General features: G+C 33.8%; 3 protein-coding genes across 3 annotated transcripts in view; all 3 read right to left on the bottom strand.

Moving 5' to 3' along the window:
* stv (BAG domain-containing protein starvin) overlaps positions 1–8,942 on the bottom strand; it is a 20,455-nt gene extending 11,513 nt beyond the window's left edge. The window contains exon 1 of the mRNA XM_018537324.1: positions 8,760–8,942. Within this exon, the coding sequence (XP_018392826.1) occupies positions 8,760–8,942 (183 nt within the window). The remainder of the gene's footprint in view (positions 1–8,759) is intronic.
* A 1,512-nt stretch (positions 8,943–10,454) lies between these two features.
* LOC108771967 (uncharacterized) lies at positions 10,455–16,359 on the bottom strand. The gene is made up of 10 exons (XM_018537394.1): positions 16,157–16,359; positions 14,993–15,298; positions 13,894–14,537; positions 13,338–13,550; positions 12,804–13,124; positions 12,434–12,632; positions 12,138–12,310; positions 11,939–12,036; positions 11,602–11,863; positions 10,455–11,397 (listed from the first exon to the last, which is right to left on the bottom strand). Exons 1-10 carry the CDS (start codon positions 16,290–16,292, stop codon positions 10,876–10,878), a joined length of 2,874 nt encoding a protein of 957 aa, XP_018392896.1. The 5' UTR covers positions 16,293–16,359; the 3' UTR covers positions 10,455–10,875.
* A 2,479-nt stretch (positions 16,360–18,838) lies between these two features.
* LOC108771966 (coiled-coil domain-containing protein 6) lies at positions 18,839–23,560 on the bottom strand. Its single transcript, XM_018537393.1, has 6 exons — positions 23,339–23,560; positions 21,339–21,879; positions 20,720–20,855; positions 20,440–20,567; positions 20,194–20,303; positions 18,839–19,935 (listed from the first exon to the last, which is right to left on the bottom strand). The coding sequence occupies exons 1-6, from the start codon at positions 23,558–23,560 to the stop codon at positions 19,765–19,767; spliced, it is 1,308 nt and encodes a 435-aa protein (XP_018392895.1). The 3' UTR covers positions 18,839–19,764.
* Positions 23,561–25,272: the final 1,712 nt, after the last annotated feature.

Raw genomic sequence — 25,272 nt, 5'->3', positions numbered from 1 at the left:
GGGGGGGGGGAAGGGGGAAAGAGAAGGGGAAAAAGAGAAGAGCGGAGGGGGCACTCACCAGTCACCACTGTGTGGCAGCGTGAAATTCGCTTAATCCATTAATGAGCGAATCGAACGGTACCGAATGAGAATTAGCGTAAATTGCACAAAACTGTAACGTCGCGCTTTCAAAAGAGAATTATTACTTTCGGGGAAGTCTCTTGTTGATTTTCTTCTCGTTCTATAAAAATGATACATCGAACGAATGCGAAGAATTTTAGTTTTGGAATTGTGAATACAATAATAATAATATTATATACTAATATTAATAATAGCTTTATTGAATGTGCAATGACTTATGTTAATATTGAAAATAACGTATACTTAGTGACAATCACGACAAATCACCAAAAAAATAGACTGCAGCTAAGGACTAATTTGATGCCTAATCTAAATAAAGTTTATATATTGCTCCGAATTCGAAGAAGTCAATCGGACGAATGACAATAGTGCATTTTTTGCGTTACGCAATTCGCGCGTTGTGCAACACGCTGCAAAGTTTAATGCGTTAAATGTATAAATAACGCTAACCGTGTGTACCATATCATTGCCAACATACGAGCTTAAGTACGGATCCGGGATTGCGACGATCACGCACTTCGTTGCAGATCGCGAGATCACGGGGAATCCACCTTACGCCTATTCCAAAATCAATTTCCTCGAAAGCAGAGGAAAAACAAAGGCGAAACCGCGAATAAAATAATAAACGTTTCTAGACGGAAGAAATACGATGTGGTATTCACATGCAGTATTAGCTATCAGCAGCTAACTGAAAATAATGTTGTTAATTTAATAATTATTAATAAAACAAATACGCCATGCACTAAAAAAAAGTTTACTAAATTTTAATCAATATTTGCTTAAATAGTAGTAACTAAACATTTACTTGCGGTAAATATTTACTTAATAAAAAAAAAATACTTAAATCAAATTAATGTTTCTTGTATCAAATAAAAAATGTTTACATTTAGTAAATATTTAGTTAGTACTATTCAAACAAATATTTATTAAAATTTCATACACTTTCAGTTTGCTTTTGTTTTAATAAAATATTATTTGTTTCATTAACGCTATTATTGAAACAAGATTATTTTTAATTAGACACTGCTATTGACTAACAATACTGTTAATACATTCTCTTGTACGTAATTGCATTTTATGTAATTATATTTTTATCTTTTTGAAGAAATATCTTCTTAATTTCTTCCATTATTTTGCTATACATTTTTTTGCCAAATCATTAATAAGAAAAATTATTAAGAATGGGTCATCAAGCATTCATGTTTCAAACATCTTTATGATATTTTTAACGGTTAGAACCGCTAGTGATATTATTTTGGCTTTACTAACCATTTTCATTTTTAAAAATTAAATATACGGTATAGAATACTGAAAAAATGATTATATAATAAAAATAATTTTACTGACACAAATAATATCAAAATAAATCTTCATTTAATTTTCATTTTTCTAACCGAAAACAAGGATAGGAAGTTGTTGGTACCTTCAACAGTTGTAGTGAGATATCATAGAACTTGACAACGCAGAATTTTCAAGGACGTACTCCTCATATATTCCACTTGTTCTAAAGAACTTTCGCACATCTTCAAGAATAGAGACACTTCAAGTACGAACCTTAAATGACGCTATTGTAAGAGTTTTGCCTTCTTCCTGAGCTAAGATAAAGAATAACTTATAAGGTACAATTTTATGCTGATACTCGACGTTCATTTCTAATATCAAATAGATCACGTGGTCAAAATTGATGAAAATAAGCAAGTGTCAATTTTGATCACGTGATCTGTTTCAACGTTAAAAATGAGCGTCGAGCGTCAGTATGCGAAACTAGCGAAAGTATCTTAAAAGGGAAATAGCTGGGAAAAAATTATCTGGAAATACACACACCGATCGCACGACAATTCGCTTTACGTAACGAGACACTCTTTTCTCTTCTCTTCTATTGGCCCGTTGCTATACCAAATCACCTGTTCCGCATTGTCAACGTGCCAATTAACATGCCTTGCGCGCAGAGCATACAACGCGCGCATTATTGTTTCCCGGAACATTATTAATCGATAGTCTGTCGATCGGGTGGGGGGACTTCTTACAAATTCCTCTTTCGCGGTCATTTTACAGCAGAGTTATCTTCGGCCTTTTTCTGCGAGTTGCACTTTTTAATTTTAAGTTCAATTTTAATAACAATCAGAACTTTCTTTGTGTTCCTTGTAAAAAGGAACACAAATGACACAAAATGTTCAACACGATGCTTTCCAACACAAATGTGCACGGACAAAAAGCTGAGGCTCGTGTGTCAAATACACGATTATTGAATTATTTGGAAAAGACAGAAAGGTTTCAGCGTGTTGTAAAAATTTGGCAGCCTTGATTAGACAACAAACAGTGCTATACAGTGTCTTATACTGTATTTGTGTCTCCTAGCTGGAAAGATCCCAATAAGTATCAAACAGGGCGAATGAGAGTACCAGTGTGGTTAACGGTACGCAAATAATAATATAAAAATATAATGAATGATGATAATATAAAAACTTTTATTGATTTATTGAAATATTATGATGTAATTCATCTCTGACTGAACGTTTCAATCCTCTTTGGTCCGATTTTTTTAATTATCTGGTTAACTTGTGGTTAGGCTTATGAAACCTGATGCTTTATCCAATGGGCTTTTTATCTTTGGATTGGTAGAAAACTTCTGCGATTTTCGTTAACTCAAATCAAAACTATTCATATATACAATATCTTCGTCAAAAATAAACAAAATTTAAATTAAAAAAATAGTTTTAAAGATTGGAATCTCTATTTTCAAAAGGTTTTTATAAAATATAAATATATAAACACAATTTTAAAAAATATTCCTACGATTTTTTGTTCCTGAGTTATTCGCGAGTTAAGCAAAGGACATTTTGATTTTAATTGTTCATAACTCCGTTTAAAATCATCGTACCGCAATTAAAACATCAGATTCTTAAAGCTGAAACTTTGCTCTTGGATTAAACCAATGGTGTATAATCGCTAATTTTTTGAATATACAATATACAACTTTAAACTAGTAAAATATCGAAGAACTTTTTCTCCAATCCAAAATAATGATGTCATATAAAGCCCAGTAGGTGAAACTCAGGTTAAGCTTAACCACAAATAAACTATAGATAATGAAAAACCAGACCTTTGAAATTCTCCTCAGCAATCATATTCAATTTTTCAATTCTAACTTTCGCAAACTTTTAGGATGTTTGGAAATATGAACGCAAAAATGAACCGAATTGTTATACAGTGGGGCGTACAAACGTATCTAAAAATTGAACAAAAAGGCTTGCGGAATTTCCCATCAAAGACATATCTCGTCGTAAAGGGACTCCTGGGCTACGATACAAATACATACACGCATAGGAGGGAAATGTGCTGCTTCCCGAGTAAGCCAAGATCGATAGGGATGGCCTACCCCTCGATGTGTCGAAACTCATTTTGAGAGGGTCCAGCTAAACACGACGCTACTTCGCTTCTCCGACCTATTCACGAACGACGATAAGCGATAAAGATTCTTTCGACTCGCAGGATATTGAAGCTAAAGAAGGTGTCCGGACTCCGCAATATTAGACTTTTCTATCGATGGTTCAATTGGTAGGTTGCTCGTCATGAAATTTAGGAAGATTCAAGCTTGAATCCTAACTAAAATGATATTTTTCGCAACAAATTCTTTACAGCGTTTTTTTTCTACAGCAAAATGTTTATTATAATACAGTACCTGTATTATTAAATTGTTTATCAATTTAATTTGTAATCATTAATTTATAAGAGATGGATGGACATGTGTAATTAAGATTATTATAAACCAAGTTCTGTTCCTGGCAAATAAGATTGAAGTAAATAAACTACACTGTTCCTTTCTCACTCGTTACGATATTTTTGGCGAAATATTATACTAAAGAAATTTGTTATGTTTTTTCCTTTGCTGACAATAAAAAAAGTCTAACAATAAATAATATAAATAAATAATCTTTTATGAGCAGTCTGATCAAGTGATCTTTTTAGAAATGACGACTGACAATAGAAATGTCTTCAAGAGATCGGAACTCGTCTGTCACTGTCAACACGAAGTTAATCTTCGATCGACGTATCAATATTTACCTGCGTTTACGATCTCGCATTTACTCGGATAGAAAAGTTTTAATTAAACGACAAACTCGCACGAATCGTTCTGCTTTATTTACGATCCAAATAGTTTCACGTGCGATCTGAAAATATCGCGATGACGAGAATGAACCGGCAAATCGGAGAAAAATTGCGAATCGACATCACAGCGAACCTTCGTTTGAACGACCGACACAATCGTCGCTTCGAAAAAGAGAATTAGGACGGTGCTATAAATATAAAGAAATTCGGCGCAGCATACACGATGTGCTCCAATTTGTTCGTGGCGATTTAAATTTCGCGCGAGAGAAGCCATATGGCAATGAAGACGAATAGCGTTTTCTATTGGGAAAACTGGTGCAACACTAGTACACATTGAGTGCAATTTTGTTGTTTTACTGTGAAAACCAGTTCAATGTTTAATGTTTTACTGATAAACTGGTGCAAAAAAATTGAATTGAGTTTAACTTTTGTTCTACTGTCTTTAAAGACGATGGAAGATCAGTGCAAATTGAAAATGGGATTACGTATTTGCACTTTCAAATATGTTCATACATTGAGGTATAATATTAAATTATTTTAATTAATAGCAATAATATTGTTTTTAGTTTTTACGTATCTAAAATAGTTGACACATTAACATTTTAATGTTCAAAACCATTAAATTTTATCAAATTAAAAACATTAATAAATAATTGAGAATATTAGAGATTGTTGATGTTTGAAAGTAATGTATTCATGCAGTAATATTAATTGTTCTGAATTAATTTTTTATCATCAAATCACTTATTCTGATACTCAGGTACGGCTTCAAATCAGCTGTTCAGCTGTCGCCCTATTGTAGTGAAACTGATATGTGATATTACTGTATTTTATCTGTTTCTTGTCTTTTAATGTTAAATAGTACACTCAATAAAATTATTATTATTATTGTAAAGTAGGCAAGTTCAGTAACCCGGAAAAAAGTTTTATAATTATATAAAATTAAATTTATATTTGGAAATATTTTAAATATAATTATATATATATATATAATGTATACAAATATATGTATATGTATAATTATAGATTTAATATTTAATACGTGTATATGTATATAATTATTATATAAAAAAAAACAAAAATCAATGTATTCCTCTGAGTCTGCACTATTAATTACTGCATTAGTGCAGTTTTTATCGAAAACCTAGCATGGCGTTGATGCTGTACCAGTTTTCCCAGTAGAAAACGCTAGAAAATGTAAACGATGTATCTGTTAATATTTGCATTCACCTTTATCAATACGCTGAACTTCGTACATCGATCGATGTTCATCTGATAATTTTATCTAAGAATTCGATTCTTATTAATAATAAATTAAAATTATAAGATGAAATATAGATAAACTTCGATGTATAAATTTCAGCGCATTGATCATTTCAGAAATATTACACGTTCCAGCAATTCTGCAATAATGTTATGACAAGTCTTTTACTTTTTAATAGAATAAAAGAAATTTTGTTTAATTCTTAAATTTTGTTTAAAATCTTTAAAAAATAATTAGTAGTATAAAAGAAATTTTGGCCAATGTGAAATTCTTAAAAAACGATATTTTGTCTAAAAAGAATTAAAGTTTTTAATTACAATTATGAGAGATGTTAAAGAGTTTTACATTAGATAAAATTTTTCTCATACCATTAAAAAGTAAAAGGATTGCCATGATATTGATGCAGCATTGCTGGAACATTACTGCAATATTTCTGAAATGATCAATACATAAAGTTTGTACGTCGTTAAGTAAAAGGACTGCCATTAAATAATTTATTGTAGTATTCCTGAAAAATTGTTATTTTGATGCAATATTTCTAGAATAATCTATATGCTGAAGTTTGTTTATCAATATTTACCGTATATTTTACCTTATAATTTTAATTTATTAAATATAAGAATCGTAATTCTTTTTAGACAACTATTTTTTAGGAGAGAATTGAGTATGTTAAGTTAGCACCCCAACTATAGTACTCAGGAGTTCTGATTATAGTTCCCACTTCCTTTTGACGAGACGAAGAGTTCCCTATAGTTAATAACAAGAGTTCCGCTCAATAAACATTTTTTTTACATTTTTTAAAAATGGGGTGCTAACTTTTTATCGAATTTCGAGGTGGAATAGTTCTGAGCGGCTTAATAGCTTCAATTTGCGATTGCCTAGAGTTCCTGATACGTAAAAAAAATTTTGAATAATAAAAAAAAATTAAAAATTTTTGAAAAATTAATTTTTATATACAATAATTCTGATGATAATTCCTGCTTTTTTTTGACGATACAAAGAGTTCTCTATGATTTTTAATGACCTATGCGCTTAATAATCATTTTTTAATAATTTTTAAAAAATGGGGTGCTAACTTTTTAACGAAAGGTCGCATAGTTCTGATCAGCTTAACAGAACTATTTTGTGAATACCTAGAGTTCTTGATACATAAAAAACATTTTTGAAGAATAATAAAGTTTAAAAAAAATAGTAGAAATCTTTGAAAATTTTTTTGAGAGTACCGAGTAGTTCTGAGTAGCGTTTCTTATAGTTCTCGACGAGTTCTATCGAAAACTGTAAGGCGAAAAAGCGATTGGACCAACGGTTTGCAAGATACAGCGACATTTGTCAGAAGATCAACAATTTTTAGAGTATATCTCAGAAACCGTTGGTCCAATCGCTTTGAGCCCTGATACTTTTCGACAGAACTCGCCGAGAACTGTCCAGAACTCCGAACAGAACTACTCGGTACTCCCAAAAAATTTTTGACCAAAAATATTTTTCTAAGTCTCACGTCGGTAAATTTTTTGGGAGTACCGAGTAGTTCTGTTCGGAGTTCTGGACAGTTCTCGACGAGTTCTGTCGAAAAGTATCAGGGCTCAAAGCGATTGGACCAACGGTTTCTGAGATATACTTATTTAAAAATTGTATGATCTTACAAATGTAACAAATGTCGCTGTATCTTACAAACCGTTGGTCCAATCGCTTTTTCACCTTACAGTTTTCGATAGAACTCGTCGAGAACTATAAGAAACGCTACTCAGAACTACTCGGTACTCTCAAAAAATTTTCCGACGTGGGACTTAGAAAAAAATTTGAAGTCAAAATTTTTTGGGAGTACCGAGTAGTTCTGATCGGAGTTCTGGACAGTTCTCAGCGAGTTCTGTCGAAAAGTATCAGGGCTCAAAGCGATTGGACCAACGGTTTCCGAGATATACTCACTCTAAAAATTGTTGATCTTCTGACAAATGTCGCTGTATCTTGCAAACCGTTGGTCCAATCGCTTTTTCACCTTACAGTTTTCGATAGAACTCGTCGAGTACTATAAGAAACGCTACTCAGAACTACTCGGTACTCTCAAAAAAATTTTCAAAGATTTCTACTATTTTTTTTAAACTTTATTATTCTTCAAAAATGTTTTTTATGTATCAAGAACTCTAGGTATTCACAAAATAGTTCTGTTAAGCTGATCAGAACTATGCGACCTTGAATTTCGTTAAAAAGTTAGCACCTCATTTTTAAAAAATTATTAAAAAATGGTTATTAAGCGCATATATCATTAAAAATCATAGAGAACTCTTCATATCGTCAAAAAGAAGCAGGAATTATCATCAGAACTATTGTATCTAAAAATTAATTTTTCAAAAAATTTTAATTCTTTTTTTATTATTCGAAAATTTTTTTTACATATCAGGAACTCTAAGCAATCGCAAATTGAAGCTATTAAGCCGCTCAGAACTATTCCACCTCGAAATTCAATAAAAAGTTAGCACCCCATTTTTAAAAAATGTAAAAAAAATGTTTATTGAGCGGAACTCTTGTTATTAACTATAGAGAACTCTTCGTCTCGTCAAAAGGAAGTGGGAACTCTAATCAGAACTCCTGAGTACTATAGTTGGGGTGCTAACTTAACATACCCGAGAGAATTTTACATTAGACAAAATTCCTTTTATAGGCCACTAAAAAGTAAAAGAGGACTGTCATCAAATAATGTTATTGTAGTATTCCTGAAATATTGTAATGTCGATGCAATATTTCCAGAATAATCCGCGCTGTATGAGATGCAGGCGAATACAAGGAACAAATTTATAAATTTCGCGTATTGGAATATTTGGTGTCAAGGGGAAAAACGTGGTGTGAAAAGGGGAAAACATTAAACGATGCAAAGATTCGTTTTCCTTCGACGTGATCGATCGATCGCGAGACGAGAGGGAAACGGAGGGAGAATAAAGGTTGGTGAAAAGGCACGCCGCGGCATTCCGCAGGCATACCGTGGACGCGATCGTGAATTCCGTGCGGGCGCTACTCCGAATGAACGATACTTTTCCTAAGGAGAATAAGAAAATCATATTGATCTAATCATGAAAAAAAAGTGACATAAATTCCGCCAAAAATCGGTCAAATTTACGTTATTTTGTTTTTCTTGATCTCCTTGAGTTCCATACAGCATAGACTTCCAAAAGGGACTTCTTAAAGACGTCCAGAGGATATCCTGTGTCCTAAGATTAAGTCTGCTATATGGGTTGGTGATTGATGGGAGAGAGAATAATATATGCATACTCACTCTAGAAAAATGCGAGAAGGGTCTGTCGGTGGAGTCGGCTCCCCTGGTAGGCCTGCTGGATTCGAAGAATGTGTCTCCCTTGTCCTTGTTGAATCTCTGCTTTATTTCCCGCAGCAGCTCGTCGTCGGACATGCCGCTCAGTCGGTCCGCGAATCTCGGCGAGTCGCGAAAGTAAAACGACATTATTGCGATCGGGCTGGATCAGCACTTTTCCGAGCGACGCACTTTTCTGTTAATCTCGAGACAGTGTAGACGAGTGGTGACGATTACACCGAGACTGTAGTTTCTTTCTCGTTTCTTCTTTAACTATTCTTCCGTATTGTAAAACTAATACACTCTATCAACCACATTCCCGCGCAAGGGTTCGCGCATTACTGACGATTAAGACGATTTGCCGGAGTTGCCGCTGTGCCGGCGACGGCATTTGAAAGGGCGATCTCGCACGCGCATGCGCGTTAACGTTGCGCGGCGTTCGCACGCATGAGCTTCGACAAGGATTGTCAAGAACAGCCACGTATATGAATCATCTCTCTCTTCTATATGTTTCTATCAATAGATTATAGCTTTAATTTTTAATCAGTTTAATTTAATTTTAATCACTCTTTAGCCGGTATTTATAAAAATTCTGTTATTATACTTAAAACCATCTTAAAATGTCATAACTTATACCCAGACAGAGCACAGAATATTTATGATACATATTTATTCACTTTTTGAAATGTTATATTTATATTTTTTGTAATATTTATGATCAATATAAATATCTCTATATAATAATTATATTTTCTACTTGTGGATTTATAATGTCTTTTGTTAAATATTTTCATAGCATTTATTACAAATCACATTTCACAAGAAATCTGATTTGATGGATTTAAAATAAACTTGAATGAATTTAGCCAATATATATTTTTCTAATTTAGTCATATATTTTTTAATTATTTAATTCAAATTATTCAAATAACTATTAATTTTTTCAATTATACAAAACTTTTTATACGGAATATAAATTTTATACGATAACTATGTTTACTTTATTTACGTTAACTGTAAATATATATATATATATATATAGTGTAAAAATATATAATTAATTAAAATTGTTCAAAAACACTAATAGAAAAATTTCCTTAATTACACGTTAAGTTTTATACAAAATATAAATACTTCATAAACCATTGTTAGAAATCATTGTCAGCTAAGTTCATGTAAATTTAAGACAGTTGTCTCTCAAAATCAGAAATTTGTTTCGCATAATTTACACTAAATAACGATCTAAATATCTAGTCCTTGAAGAACAAACATGTAAAATAAAGTGAAACTGTTTAGTATTTTATTTCAATATAAGAAACATATATCCATTAAAATAGAACGGAGGGGAAACCCTCATACATTCTTTTACATGTAAATGTAATGTTCGCGTATCTATTCCTTAAGACACATAAATTTTCTTTGGTTTTCTATTTTATTATTTATATTAACGATATATAAAATGTCAATGCTATCAAACATACGCAATTATGTATAATAAAATGTACTTAAAATAAAAACAAAAACATTACGATTCCTTACTTGCTACTCAGAAGAGAAATAAGTAAAATATATATGTAGAAGAACAACGTTATATAGTAAAAGAAAGAATATACATAAGAAAAACAGAAGTAAAACAAAATGTTTTATAGATTTTAAGGGACTGCTCTCTCTTTACAGAGATTAAAAATAAATTTCCACCGCTCGATTTTAACTTGTTTTCAGGAACACATTCAAATATATACAATAACTTGCGTTCATATATGCAATATTTGACAATTATACAATCAACATGTTGTCCAATGTAAAAAAGGAATGCACGTCACATTGCTGCTTAACACATTTCCGACCGGCGATATTTTGTACAGATTATAGTTGATGAAATTTGGAGTTTTGGAAATGAGAATGATTACGGACTAGAATAGACATATGTGCATTTAAGTACATACTATAAATCTTCTTTACAACAAACTCTTTTTTTTTTTTTTTAGAAAACTAGCCGTTTAATGTTGAGATTTATAATACCTAATTTTAGACGACCGGCCTTTAATGTGTAAGACACACGTAAAACGATATTGCTACGAGTTCAGTAGCAGTCCATCGAGTTGACGTCATTCTGCTTATACATCGTCAATATGTCGTCTAAAATCGACTCAAAGCTACTGGTATATGTCTTTAGCCAGCGATTTTTCTCTTCGATGTAAGCGTCAATGTCGCGATTGAAGATCGCGTGGAGAAAATCCTGGCGGGTTACGGACGAGATATAACGGAGTGTTTTTTTCTCCTCTTTCTCTTCTTCCTTTATTGTCATCTCGTTGTCCATATTCATGGAGTTCTTGTAGATAGAAGCGAGCAGATTGGCATCGTTTGCGTCCACGATCTCTTCAATAACGTGTGAGGCGTTTCGCGTCTTCTCGTCGTAAATAGATGAGGAAATAGGTGATGTTTCTTTAACATAGACGGTGTCTATAGTCGCGTTGTTTTCTACCGGCGACGGCGGTTCGTCCAATTTGTACTTAAGTAAGCAGGTTTTTAATTTGCCGATTATCGCGGCGGACGCTTTGCATACCTCAAAGTCGCTATCGTCCTTCAAAGTAACTAGAAGTACCTGAAATATTGAAAAAAATCCCTCAAACTAAATAAAATATTCATTAATTTTCAATAATTATTATTTACAAAATAAATATTAATAATTTAAAAATTATATTAATTGCATTTATTCATGCAAATGTTTATGAATTAATAGATTTAAAGATATAAAATTTATGACTCAACACATATCAGGGTTCTAATTATTTAATTATTTACTTACTCCTAGGCAACTTTGTCTGGCCAACTCGTCCAGTGCTTTATTGAGTCTTCGTTTAATTTCGGTTTCGTTCAATGATACAATCTTTCTGTGCTCTTTGGAGAACGTTACATTTGGGAATGAGTCATCAAGCATACCCTGATCCGTCAAGTGCGATTTGACAAAGTGATCCCAGAAGGATAATGCATTCGTTTTCACTTCCCAGTGCAGATCGAAGACAGCCGCCATGGACATCGCTCGCAACATTGAATCGATGACTTCTTTCCTACACATGGTACATTGGTTATCACACAATGCACGTTAAGAATATTAATACAAAAATTTAAGAAACTATACATACGACCACTTTTGATGAACATATAACTCCTTGATTAGATTCACAGCATCTCTTCTGACTATCGCTTCGCTCTCGTCTTTAAGTAAATAAATCGCTGTTTCCTGTAAAAATAAGTTAAATCATATTATTTATTATTGACTTCTTTATTATTAATCTTTTTTTAATGATATTTGAAAAGTGAACGAAGGTCAAGTATACGTACGGTTAAATCTTTTTGCGACAATTGCTGCTCCCACAGCTTGTTGATGCGTACCATAGTCGCGATAAATGTTAATGCTGACGCTCGCACATAACTCTCGTTATCTGTTTTAATGATCTCGACTGCCACTGTTGGAAACTGATTGATCAATAAGAAATCCTGAAATGCTGGATATTCTATAAAAAAAATTACACATTTCTATATTTTGTCATATGTTAATTATATACATTATATATTAGTCAAAACAAATAAAACTTGAAGAGACTATCTATAACAATTTCAATATCTGATTCGCTTACTGTCTTCAGAAATAGTTGCGATGGTATTGAGAACCTCGAGAACACTGTCTCTCACTTCCCAGTTGGGATCGTGCAATCTTTTGAAAAGCGTAGGTCCAATCTCGTTCATGTTACTGTCCGAATCCACCAGTAATGCCAAATTAGGCGGCATAAAGTTATGGATGGCGAGCTTACACAGTTTCAATGCCTTCACACAAATCTAAATAGAAATCAAAACTCGGATCATCTCTTTATGTAAGCCACAAGTTTACAAAGTTTCATTAAAATCAGAATTTGACACCTCGATAGGTTCCCTTGTAAGTTACAACAATTCAACTCAATTCTTCCGTCATAAATAATTCATTACTCTGATTTTTTAACAAACTTTTACCGTTGGTAATATTCCGGGATGATTGAGAATCTCCTGTGCAAGGGACAACATACATATCGTTTCCACGCATTCCTGCCATTTCAGTTTAAATTTTTCTGTCATGACAGCCAAACCGTCAAGTAGTGACGCTAATAGAATAGGAGAGTCAACTATGGGATCACCATCCAATATCGATTTATATAGAAGCTTTCGCGGATGCTCTGAAGGAGAGGTACTGTTTATGTCCGACGTGCAGTTTCTCGTTTGCCCACATCCCCACATGTCCGGCATGTAGCTTTTCAAAACGTGGCTTAAAGCTTGAAAAGTGATCACAGCGACATCCTGGGCGAACAATTAAAATTACAAAAGTTGATAAAAATTAATTTATATGTCAATTCTAAGCAAAATCGTAAGACTCGTAATTTGTTCTCGTAAAACTTGTAAGAACTTATGACTAGTATTATAATTTTATGCGTAAGATATACGAGAATATGTTACAAACCTTACGATTCTGCTTAGAATTTAGATATTATTTAATAAATCGGATGTACTTACTCTATCCATTATATCTGATATCTCAAGAAGTAGATCGATTGAAACTTTACAAATTTGTTCCATCGGAAGGTCACTCTTCCGTATAATATCTCTCATATTATAAAGTAATCTTTGTACAGGCACACATGTTACGTCAAAAATTTTACTAATGAACATATCAAAGAGATCGTGATTCAAATGATTCTTCTTTATACACACGCACAGTGGTATTATCTGTTAATAAATTAAAAGCAGTTTATTTTTAATATTACTATCCAACCATATACATGTGTATTGAACGAAAAGCTACAACTAGAGATGTAAAATCATCAGATTCTCAAAGTGACGATTACTTACAGTAAAATTATAATAAGATATTAATAATTATGATAATTATAATAAAATATTAATAAAATAAAATATTAATAATTTTGATGAAATCTATTGTTTTTGATATAATAGATTTTTTTTTTTCGATTTTGGCGGCTTTCCAAAATTACTGGATAATTCATCATAATCTACCGAGTAAGTTATTGTCGGATAAGATCATTTTCTTTTCCAGTTGTGATTGACTTACCATTATGGCAATGGCTTGATGTTCGAACTTATGCTGCTCCGGTAGAACAAATTCATGTAACGCAAGCAGCTTTTTCCAATATGTCATAGAGAACTTATTGTTTTTCACTAGTTCTATAATGTCTTTTTTCGATAACAGCATCATGGAAATGTAACACATACCATAACAAAATTTGTTCCACGCTTCGATCTCGATCACTGTGGTGTGCTCCTTAATTCCTTGCTTCAGCTTCAAGAATAGCGACAGTAGTAATAGTTTGTGCACATGTTGGAGGAATCTAGTACTGATACAGGCTTCGAACAACGCCTTTACCCGCATTTCGAGATCTACAAGTCTTTCGATCAACTCAGGAATAGTATTGTCTAGACTTGAGAATAGAGTGTTTTCCAAGATGTTAGTCAATAAATTCAACGTGGAACACAACAACTTGTTCTGCTCCAGATATGTTTCCTCCAGAGCCTGGTGCATTTGAACATCCAAAATATTGCTCATCAGAGGAGCAGCAACTGCCAGAATAATCTCTTTGCAAGTTTCAACGTTCCTATGTTCATGCAGTAGCAAAGTCCATAAGAATTTCTGGCTCTCTCTAGTAACGTACATTGTTTGATTCCAATGTGCGTACTTTACAACGTCCTTCCATACACCTATTGCATTTAGGAAGAAAATAATAATTTGAAAAGTCACATCATTTACAAACTCTTAAGGGAGAACACCACTGCGAACGTCCGAAAAACAGGATAACTTTAAAAATTTTTTAAAGTTAAATAATATAAAGTAAATACAAATTTACACACACAGTTTTTTAAAAAGCTCTTAACGTAAACAACAAATAAAAATTTAATTATACTCTCCTGCTCTCTCTATTGTTGCAATAAATAATCATTATATTATGTATGATACATAATTCAAAAATTTATATGTTTAAAAAATGTTTTATTCTTTAATTTTTCACAACAGAAAGAACTGTTTTGTAAAAGATGTGTCATCGTTCTTGACATTCAACGAATAACAAAAGTAAAATAATGTGTCTCTTAAAAGAAAAACGGACTAGATTAACATTATACATTAGTAATATATTAGTGTCATAATTCTGCCTTACCGGACTGTATTACCCACTGTCTGCCGCTTCGATGAACAATCAAATCAGACAGCATTGTGGTATATGCCATTTTAATGGAAGCAGACAAATCTTCTCTGTGCAACTGTAGAATTTTATAGAGTCGATTGTACACATCCTGACAGTGCCAGTAATGATAACGTAATTCATGCCGTGAGATAATTCCCACTAATTTCAGCGTAAATGTAATCACAGGGTGCGAAGCCTTCTGCCCAGATTCCCATATTGTTAAAGCCTTTGGTATCCATTCTTGAAAGACTTCGCAGTATTCATAATCAACTGTAGTGCCTGCACAATTCAGATAGCAAGATATATACTGGATTATTTAATATATTGTGTTCAATTTATATTGTATTACAGTAAAAAATTGGAAATTTGCTGGTTAAACTACTTGGTTGAACAAATCATATTGGACATAATGCTCTTACACATGAAAGTTCATAGGACATTATTCTTATACAGTTTATCATTATTTCTTCAATTGATAACAAATGCAATTATTGAACAATTTCTTTAAACTTAATTTGGAATATATACTGTTATTGTTATTGTTTTGCCGAAATACTATGTCGAAGTTAATAAAGACAATACATACAATATTTTACAAAAGATAGATATCTATATTTTTTGTAAATATATTCTATATTGCAGATCACAAATTTTATGCAAAATTCATCATACAATTTCATACATGTTTTATCGGGACACTATTTAGGATGCTTTTCATCTGATGGCACGAGTTAACATGAGCATCATTCTATCTTTCTTGATATCCAATAATAAAAATAAAATAACACTAGTATGTCTTGTGTCACTGAATGAAAAGTGTGCTATGTGTTTGACTCTTAGGTATTTATTTAAAAAGAAGAAAAAACAATCTAAATAGAAGTATATAATTGATGGACTCTTATAAGATTAATCGTAAGGAATCTAAATAAATAATTCGAGCAATAAAAAAAGTCAATGCTGTAATTAGTGCATATAATTTATCAGTTGTTTGGCAAATGTGTCTTAAAGATTATGACATAATAATTTCTCTGTATAATATAAATTCCGAACATTTCTTATAATATAAATTCCAAACATATCGAAATAAATCAACTAATAACATTTGTTAGAGCTTAAACTTAACTAATTGCTGCTTACATTCTTTCGTATTCTCCGCAATGTGAGTGAGCAGATGATCCAAGTAGGTTGGAGAGACGACGTTGTAATCCGGCAGGAGGAATAAGTCCAAGACCTTCGTCAATACCTCCTCGTTCTTCTTTCTGCACGAATTCATCGTGACGCGGAGCTGCGATTTTCACGGCAGACAATGCGTCTCATAGACCCTATCTCGATCGTATGTAAACGAGCGGCAAGAAATCAACGATGTTGCAGCAATGAAAATGCGAGCAAATTTTATTTACCTTCAGCAAACGATGATTAATACCTATTGACACGTTGAAAGACTCGTAAGAGGTTGATAAGCCTCCAGCTCGAGAAAATCAAGAGAAACCTAGGAAGTATATCACTCACGACATTTTCCAACGGGATAATAAGCGTCCTCGATGCTTTTTAAAAAGCGTTACTATCGACGGGAGACATTTTTTGACACATTGTGAAACCGTTTGATCTTTAGCACGTGCGTCAATGAAACATGACCAAATCTAAAAATGGGGTTCGATTCCGCGCTAATCACCGAGGAACTGTCGATATTGCAAATCCTCGTTCTGCATTACCGACAGGTACGATTGCGGTAATCCGATGCGCGATTCTTCAATCACTTTTTCTCTTTACAAACATCGACTGTCGCATAAATCGCAACAATTTCAAAATTTATATTAAACAATTACATAATTCGTATTAAATAACTCGAGACGTGTTGAATTGTGTAAAAGGGCAGGCAGTAATAGCAAAAACGTGACTGTATTTCATAAAAGCATGAGTAAAATACATACTATGTAGCTGTGAAGCATATATCTGCGTAATTACAATTATCGATAAGGATCTTTTACATTATCATAAAATTCTATACCATATACGACCATTTATGTATACATACCGAACAATATATATATATTTTATGTATATAATCATTCGATATAACATAATAAACAACGCTTTGACCCGATTCTCATATATCGTTTATGTATAATACACCTGTTATAAACAAGGGTTTGCAGGGATACGTAACGTCAGTCACCTCGTATTACGAAATCTGAGGAGAAAGAGCTGCGCGAGCAAAACACTCGGGTGTGGACGTAGATTTGAATAAATCTTATATTAAGCGAGACGATCTCGTACATTGATCTCATGATTACCCCGCTTTTCGTATCATAATTCGTGGTAACCGACGTACAGAAGGATATCAAGAACCCCCAATAAATGAAAAACAGCTCATCTTTCGATATTGTACTCCACAACGTTTCTCAGAGTTCCAAACTTTCCGCAGCCTGAAACGAAGAGATTTCTTCGAGACTTCGAAAGTAAGCATCGAGAGATATCTCGGAAGTTTTAAAAGAAACCAAGATCTAAATCTCTCTCTCTCTCTCTCTTTCTCTCTCTTTCTCTCTAAATTTTACAACTAGACATACTAAAGTTTCAAAAATAAGGTCCAAACTTCATGAAAATTTGAGAAGTCTGATTTGGCCTGACTTCCTGAACGGTATTTATTAGGTTGACGCAAAAATAATGTCGGTTTGTACAATTTTAAACTTTGGAGCTTTATTCTCTACAATAAGGATATGTTCGATTATGTTCATGTTGCATCAATTTCAAGACCAAATTCCGCTGTTAATTATGCTTTTGTTTTCAATGTTAACTTTGTGATTATTATCATTATTATTAAATGAAAAAGAAACAGCTCCGAATTTTTTAAATACAAATTCGAACTAGGTTTTAAAACAGCGGAAACGAATCAAAGAATTAGTGAAACATTCGTCTAGGATATTGCAAATAAACGGACAGTATGACGGTTTTAAAAATTTCGTAACGAAAATGACAGTCTTGAAAATGAAAAGGGTCAAGGACGATTTGCAGTTATTGACAATGACCTTGAAGGTAATTATTGAAGTGGATCTATTAAAAACCACTCAAGAGATTGCACAGGAATTAATCAATCAACAGTTTTTGATCAACCAAATTGTTTCTCATTTGAATCGGATCAGAAAAATAAAAAAACCAACATTATTTTTGCATCAATCTAATAGAACAATGATTCCAAAGTCTTTGATTAACGTAACAAACAATATATGGGTTAACACGAATGTATATCATTGGTATAAAAAAAAAAACAATTTATTAGAAAGTAAACTCTTGAACGCAAGATTTATATCTCTCAGGCGCCACGCTTGACACTATCAAATCTTAATAGGCTTAGTTCTCAGCTCCAATGTATCAAAACTTTTCAAATCTCACCATTTTCACAAAATATATCCTAAGGGACCAAAATGTCTTAAGATTTAAGGGATAAAAATTCTTGAGGCAATGCGTTTCCTATGTGTTAGCGATCCAAGATTTCAAGATCCAAAGATTCTAAGAGCAGAAATTTCGGAGATGTCCGTGTTTAAGAAGCTAATAATTCGAAAACAATAATTCTTTATATCTTTTATATATATGCATATATTTCTTAAAATATATGCATATATGCTAATAAAAAATCTTAAAAATATTGTGTGAACACTTACATTTTTGTGGATTTACATTGATCATTAAACAAAAATATTTACTTTAAATATTATGTATATGTATATAATATATATGTGTATATATATGTATATTTATAGACACTTAGATATATTTAAGCGTTTCAAGCGTACACTTTTTTTTAGATTTGCAAGTCTGTTACATTCTCAGATCGTTGGACTATTGAATCCTTGGAACTTTAGGGCCTTGAATTGTCATTCTCTCTCTTTCTCTCTTTCATATACAAATAGACACAGATTCATAATTATTAAATTCCAAGTTTCTCAGATACCGAAGTCTCTCGATCGCTAACATCTCCCTGAAATCTGATTCTACCTGTTTGTGCATTCTAAGACAATCCCCTCGAAGGAACTAGCGAAACCTTTTCTCTATAGAGTTATACTTTCGCCTCTACCAGTACTGCGTGCGCTAAGTGATTACTCAGGCTCAAAGCTAAACAAATGCATACCTGTTAAATCGTGTGAACACCGCGACACTACACCCTAGTTACTTTCGTTTACGTTCTTAAACGCACAATAAGATTACAGTAATATGCCTGTGTAGATGTCCGTTCAACGTTTGCGTTCAATATTTATGCTACGATTACTTAGAACATGGAAGCAACATGTCAATGTTTCTTTTTTTTTTTTTATCATTTCTCTTAAGTAGAACACTCAAACGATATTAATTGCGTAGTATGATAAGGAGCTCAGTCTGAATGATACTTCCTTCAGGCATCATACAAGAGGAATCACCGAAGCGGGATGTCGAACAAAATTATCCCACGACTGACAATGAGAAGCGAGACGTTTTCACGACTGCATTGTTTAACTCTATATCTGCTCATTCAGATCGAAATAATTAAGTCTCTCTCTCTTAGCCGTAGCCCGTGTATTACACATTAGAGCTGAAGTAGTTAACAAACGAAAACATCCGAGAAGAAAACGCGCCGACGGTGGTGTCTCAAACTAAAGTGCGGGCAACTTCCCCGCGTATCTCTTAGCTGGAACGCACCGTTTAGAGAAGTACCTTGCGCACGACTATATAAAAGGGGTTTCTGTGGAGAGCCCTCTCCTTAACTTGGCGACTTATGTTTTCGCAATGTCCATCGGTGATCCTGGATGGGGCGCGGCGACAGGGTTCACCGTAGGATTGGGAGTGATGGTCGGCGGTCCACCAGGACTCACGATAGTAGGTGGAATCGCCGGCTTGACAAAACGATCCGAAGTCCGTCTGCTAGATGGTGCCACGATGTGTCCCTGTTTCAATAAATATTCGCGAACACAAATAAAGATAAAGTAATCGTTTCTCAGAAATGCCAAAAGCATTTTCCTATAATTATTTAACGTAATCGTCGAGCAATGCTGGATACTAACTGAAGAAAAATTAATTTATGGTAAGAAAAAATCTTTTCTAAAACCAAATTTCTGTTAAAAAAAAAAGATCTTTTAAGAAAGAGATATCTCAAATAATTAATTAGTTTCCAACATAAAACAGTTCTCTACATAATAATTTACCCCTGAAGGAGGCGACGAGCTTGCAAACGGAGGGGCAGTTGGCTGACCACAAGCATAGCACCGGTTTGCGCTGAAGCCCTCTCTGGACGTGGAACCTAGCACGTTAACACCTAGTAATAAAACTCGCATTCACATAAATCCGCTAAACGGAACATGCATTCGGAGAAAACGTCATTATATTATTTTAGATTTTGCTATGTCTATTTATTTACATATTTTCTATCAGTAAATTTCATCAAGACTTACCAGGACTTAGTGGCCTTGAAGAACTAGGCGAAGGATTATAGGGCACTGGACTGGATACCGTGCGGGTTCTTATGTTCCCTCCAGACATCACTATTTCGTTGTAGTGCCGTTCCTCTTCCATCTCCAAGCTGCGAAAATCATGTCTGTGAGATTAGGAACAATAAATATCTTTCGAGTCTAAGATTCAGTTATGCCAAATTTATGCAATTTACGATTAAACATAATAAAAATAATTTCAAGGTATTACATTAACGAGCAGTTAGTAGAATTTAACTCTGACCTGGACTCAGACTCTGAGAGGTGTCTGCACAAGGCCTCGCGACGCTCTACCTCGAGCTGCAGCTTCCTCTGCAGTCTGAGATTCTCCTCGCGTATTTGCTTCTCTTCGTTAACGTACCGCTTCATTTTTTCCGTATCTGAAAGCGATTAATAACGATTTTTCAAAGATTAAACTCCATGAAGTTGTCAAGTTTTAATACAGATTATAAAACATAAAAATACTATCTTTAAAATTATATTTAAAAATAATTATAAAAATGTATTTAAAATTTACATCGAAGTATTATATTATTAAGTATGATCTCTGGCATTCCGTTCTCTCGGTAGTCACGGCTTAGGACGCTCGCACAATACAATATTTTTACAAGAAGTTTCTTATGAATCATAAGATTTAAAAGAAATCATAGATATTTACGAATAATTGTACATATTACGAGACAAACTATAAAATTAGAATATTATAGTCATATGTTCTTACAAGTTTTATAAGAACACGTTTAGTAAGTCTTACAATTTTATTTAGAATTGACCTATCAATTATCTAGGCTCTTAATTAGGTACCTTTAAATTGATTTTTACGATATCCTTGTTTAACTTATTATGAAAAATAGCATCCTTACGTTCTTGCTGTGAAATCAGCAAAGTGTGCTTTAATCGAGCGACTTCGCTTCTCAGAGTTTGAATATGCGTGCTCAAGTTTGTGGCGGTATCGCCGTTGTTGATTTCCCTGGGTGAAGTAGGATCTGAAACAGGTTGGTCCAACTTGATCTGCAGCATTCTTTTCTCAGCCTCGAGCTTGTCCATTCGCTTCCACAACTTATTCACCAACGCTTCCTGTTCCTGCTCCAGAGTGTTCTCTAGTTCGACCTTCTCACGTCGCAATTGCTCCAAGTTGCTCTGCTTGGCCAATGTTTCTGCCTCCAGTTTTTCAATCTTCCTCATTAGCTTGTTCACCAAGCACTCTTGCTCTTGTTCTAATGTCTGCTCAAGCTTGCATTTCTCCTGTCGTAATTGGTTCAGTTTTCGCGACAAGTCATTAGTGAGACACTCCTCTTCTTGCTCATAATGATGAGCCAAAGTTTCCTTCTCCTTCTTCAAAGCTTGGATCTTCTTCAGCAAAGTATTGCTTATGAATTCTTCTTCTTGCTCGGCCTTCGCTTGCTGTAAATATAGAGAATATGAATCCCAAACATAAAACATACTCGCTTGTACTATTTACAAATATAGAATAAAAAACGGCCAGTGTCTCAACATTTAAAAACTTGTCTCATAAATTATCACCAGTAAGATATAACCAGTTCTTTTTAACTGAATCGTAATAAACGATCTGTTCTTTAAAATAAACTTTTTGCACAATCTTTATCTTTCTTTTTCTTTCTCCAACATAAAAAGTAAGAACAGATGAAGTTTAGAAGTTCAATCAGCTAATAGAAATAGGTCTAATGTTCGTATCAGACTAAGAATTGAGATTAAAATTAAATTTAAAAAAAAATAAACATAAGAAAGGAAACCAATATCAAATTTAGTAAATTTTGTTTTGGTTGGTTAAATTCAATCTCAATATCAATAGGCTCTATTCTTTTTAGCTGAACCTCTTGCATCTTTTTTTCTCTCCAATCTAAAAAAAAAAAGAGGAAAGCTGAACCTTCCAAATTCAGTTAACATCTGTTTCCACCAATGTTGCTCAACTTGAAAAAAAATCTCAGTTTAATTTACTTATCTTGTGTCAGTTTTAAGAACTAGAAAAAGAACTGAAAAATATGTTGAACCAAGATTAAATTTAATCTACATTAGTCAAAAGTTGCATGAAAAAGACAAGTCTAATCTCTAGTCCAATACAAGCATAAAAAATGTAATGCCTAAATTCCGAGCAGAATCATAAGACTTGTAATATATATTCTCGTAAGATCCATAAGAACTTTTAATTATTTATACAATATTTTTACAGATAACTTCTTATTAGCCATAAGACTTATAAGAAATCCTAGATATTTATTAACAATCATATGTCTTATGATACATACACATAAAAAATTAGAGAATACTAGTCATAAGTTCTTACAAGTTTTACATAAGAACTTACGAGCTCTTAAGATTCTACCTAAAGAATTGACCCATAAATGTAATCTACATTGATCAAAAGGCGGCATGAAAAGAACAAATCTAATCTCTAGTTTAATATGCCTAAAGCCTATTCTACAATGTGCCCTTTGTTTCTTGTTTCTTCCGAAGTTTGTTAACTTATCTTGGACAATAGGGAAAAAAAACAAGATAAGAGACATAAAGACAAAACGTAAAAAATAGCAAAAGAAACAGAAATAAAATACACATTGTAGAACAAGCTTAAAGTCTATTCTACAATGTGCTCTTTTGTTTCTCATTTTTTGCTTTCCTCCTTCTTCGCAACTGTTTTATTAACAATTATATATTTCTTGCCACAAATTTCTTTTTTTTTTTTTTTTAAGTTTATTAACTTTTATCTTGGATAATAGAGAAGAATGAAAAACGGGACAAAAGACAAGATGTAAAAAAAATAACAAAAAGCATAAAATGAGAAATAAAATGCACACTGTAGAACAAGCTTAAAGGAACTGAGAAACAAGAAAGAATCGACTCTCACTATGATGACAGATGCCTGACGCAGACCGCGGTTCTCCTCCTGCAGGGCTTTCACCCGCAGCTTGTATGTTTCAAGTTCGACCTTGAGCACACGGTTGTGCTGCTGCAGGGACTCGATGCGCTTCTGCAGCTGCTCGCGCGTAACCGGCGACGGCGGCATCATAATAGGTCCGCCGTCGATTGAGCTGGAATCGCTCTCGGATGCACTATCGCGATCGGCCATGTTCTATTTGCAGGTAAATGATAAACGATGACGGTCACGAGGACGACGAAAACGATGAGGGTATGCTGCCGGTTATCGCCGGCCGTTGTTCATCGCACGCGACTCTTCGGTACGGAGAGTCCAGTATCGCCGGCGTGTCCACGAGCACGTGCCTTTGAATTTCACGTTCACCGATCGCTGGAAGAATGCGCGGAAGTAGCAAGAAGTAGTACGGTTATCGTGGCGTGATTAACGCGCGGCGGACATGTGCTCCCATACGCGAGAAATGTACCGCAGAACCGATATCAGCTGTTTGCGCCGCACTCACTCGCTCGCCGACTGTTTTCACGAGCGCGAAAGTGGCGCGGCGTTCCGTGACTAGTGCGTCGTGATTCGCGATCGACCGCGGAGACACCTGGGCATGTATCATGGAACAAGTCAGAATGGATTCCAATTGGACTTAAGTCAGCGGCACACGATGCTTGTATTCCTGCTGGATTGCTAGCCGGATTAAAATCTTGCCACCGTATTGGCTGCGGTGCTGGCAGTGTCAATATCGCAGCCAATCCGCGGGCAAGAATCTGATCCTTTTTGCTTCAATATTGGTCATATTCAGCAGACTCAACTGTTGCGGAGCAGATTGCTCCGTGAGCGATTGCTGCTATTGGATGATCTAAAAAAAAGATACATCAATAGAAATGAGCATTCACGGATCCGCTCCGCAAAGCCTATTCTACAATGACCGTAAGCCGTAAATATTGACCAATCATGATTGAATATGAGGAGAATAATCGATTAAGATTGGTCAATTTTTGTGACTTACGGTCATTGTAGAATAGGCTTATGGTTACTGTAGAGACCTAGAGACCTAGAAAACATCAGAGAGCCATTTTAATTCACTATTGCATCTAATAGATATAGTTTTATAACGTATGTACATACATATATATATATAGAGAGAAAAATTTAGACAATACAGTATCGAAGTGCAATAAAAAACTATTATTATGGTGTAAGTATTCTTATTTGTGTGAATATTTAATATCGGACTTAACCTAACCTAATCTAATCTTTCTACCTTTTGCATCAACTGTCATCAGCTTATTGGTCAAGAGCACTTATATTGAATTAAAATGGCGGTGGTTACCTAACCCAACCGACGCAATGTCGCATCTCTGTTTTCTAGGCCTCTATGCTCGCTGTGCTTAGAGTCTGGAGATCCTCCTTAAGGTTTCTAGCTGCAAGCGAAAGCGACTGCGATTTGGCATCAAGGCCTTTACTTACGTTATGGTCTTACGGTCTCTACTGTGATTGGTCAATTCGCTCATTTAAGTTTTTTTCCATTGGCGTTGCGAGCCGTTATATATATATATATATATATATATATGTAAAAGAATGTAGCCACGTGAATCCAGTGAATCTGGTGCCAGTAAAAAGACGTTTATCATTGATTAAGAAATCGGAATTTGATATTAACAATTTAAAAACGTTGTGTTCTAATATCTTTTTGGTAAGTTATCTAGTGTATTTCTTATATTTTAATAAAAATATACTTATTCAATTGCCTTTCGCGCAAAAATAAGCTGTGCTCTGCTAAAGATGTTCATTGTTACACTTGACTGAGTTAGCCAAGTTTGCAGAGATAAATTTTAAGCAGAGTTTTCTACCAGTTTGATGATAGAAAAGCAACAAATTTTATATGAAACCTGTAATATCTGACGATGTTAGCAGAA

This window comes from Cyphomyrmex costatus, unplaced genomic scaffold (assembly GCF_001594065.2).
Source record: "Cyphomyrmex costatus isolate MS0001 unplaced genomic scaffold, Ccosl1.0 scaffold17, whole genome shotgun sequence".
NCBI lineage: Eukaryota > Metazoa > Arthropoda > Insecta > Hymenoptera > Formicidae > Cyphomyrmex > Cyphomyrmex costatus.
The sequence above is the reverse complement of the archived record's forward strand: the minus strand, read 5'-3'. Positions and strand labels throughout refer to the sequence as shown.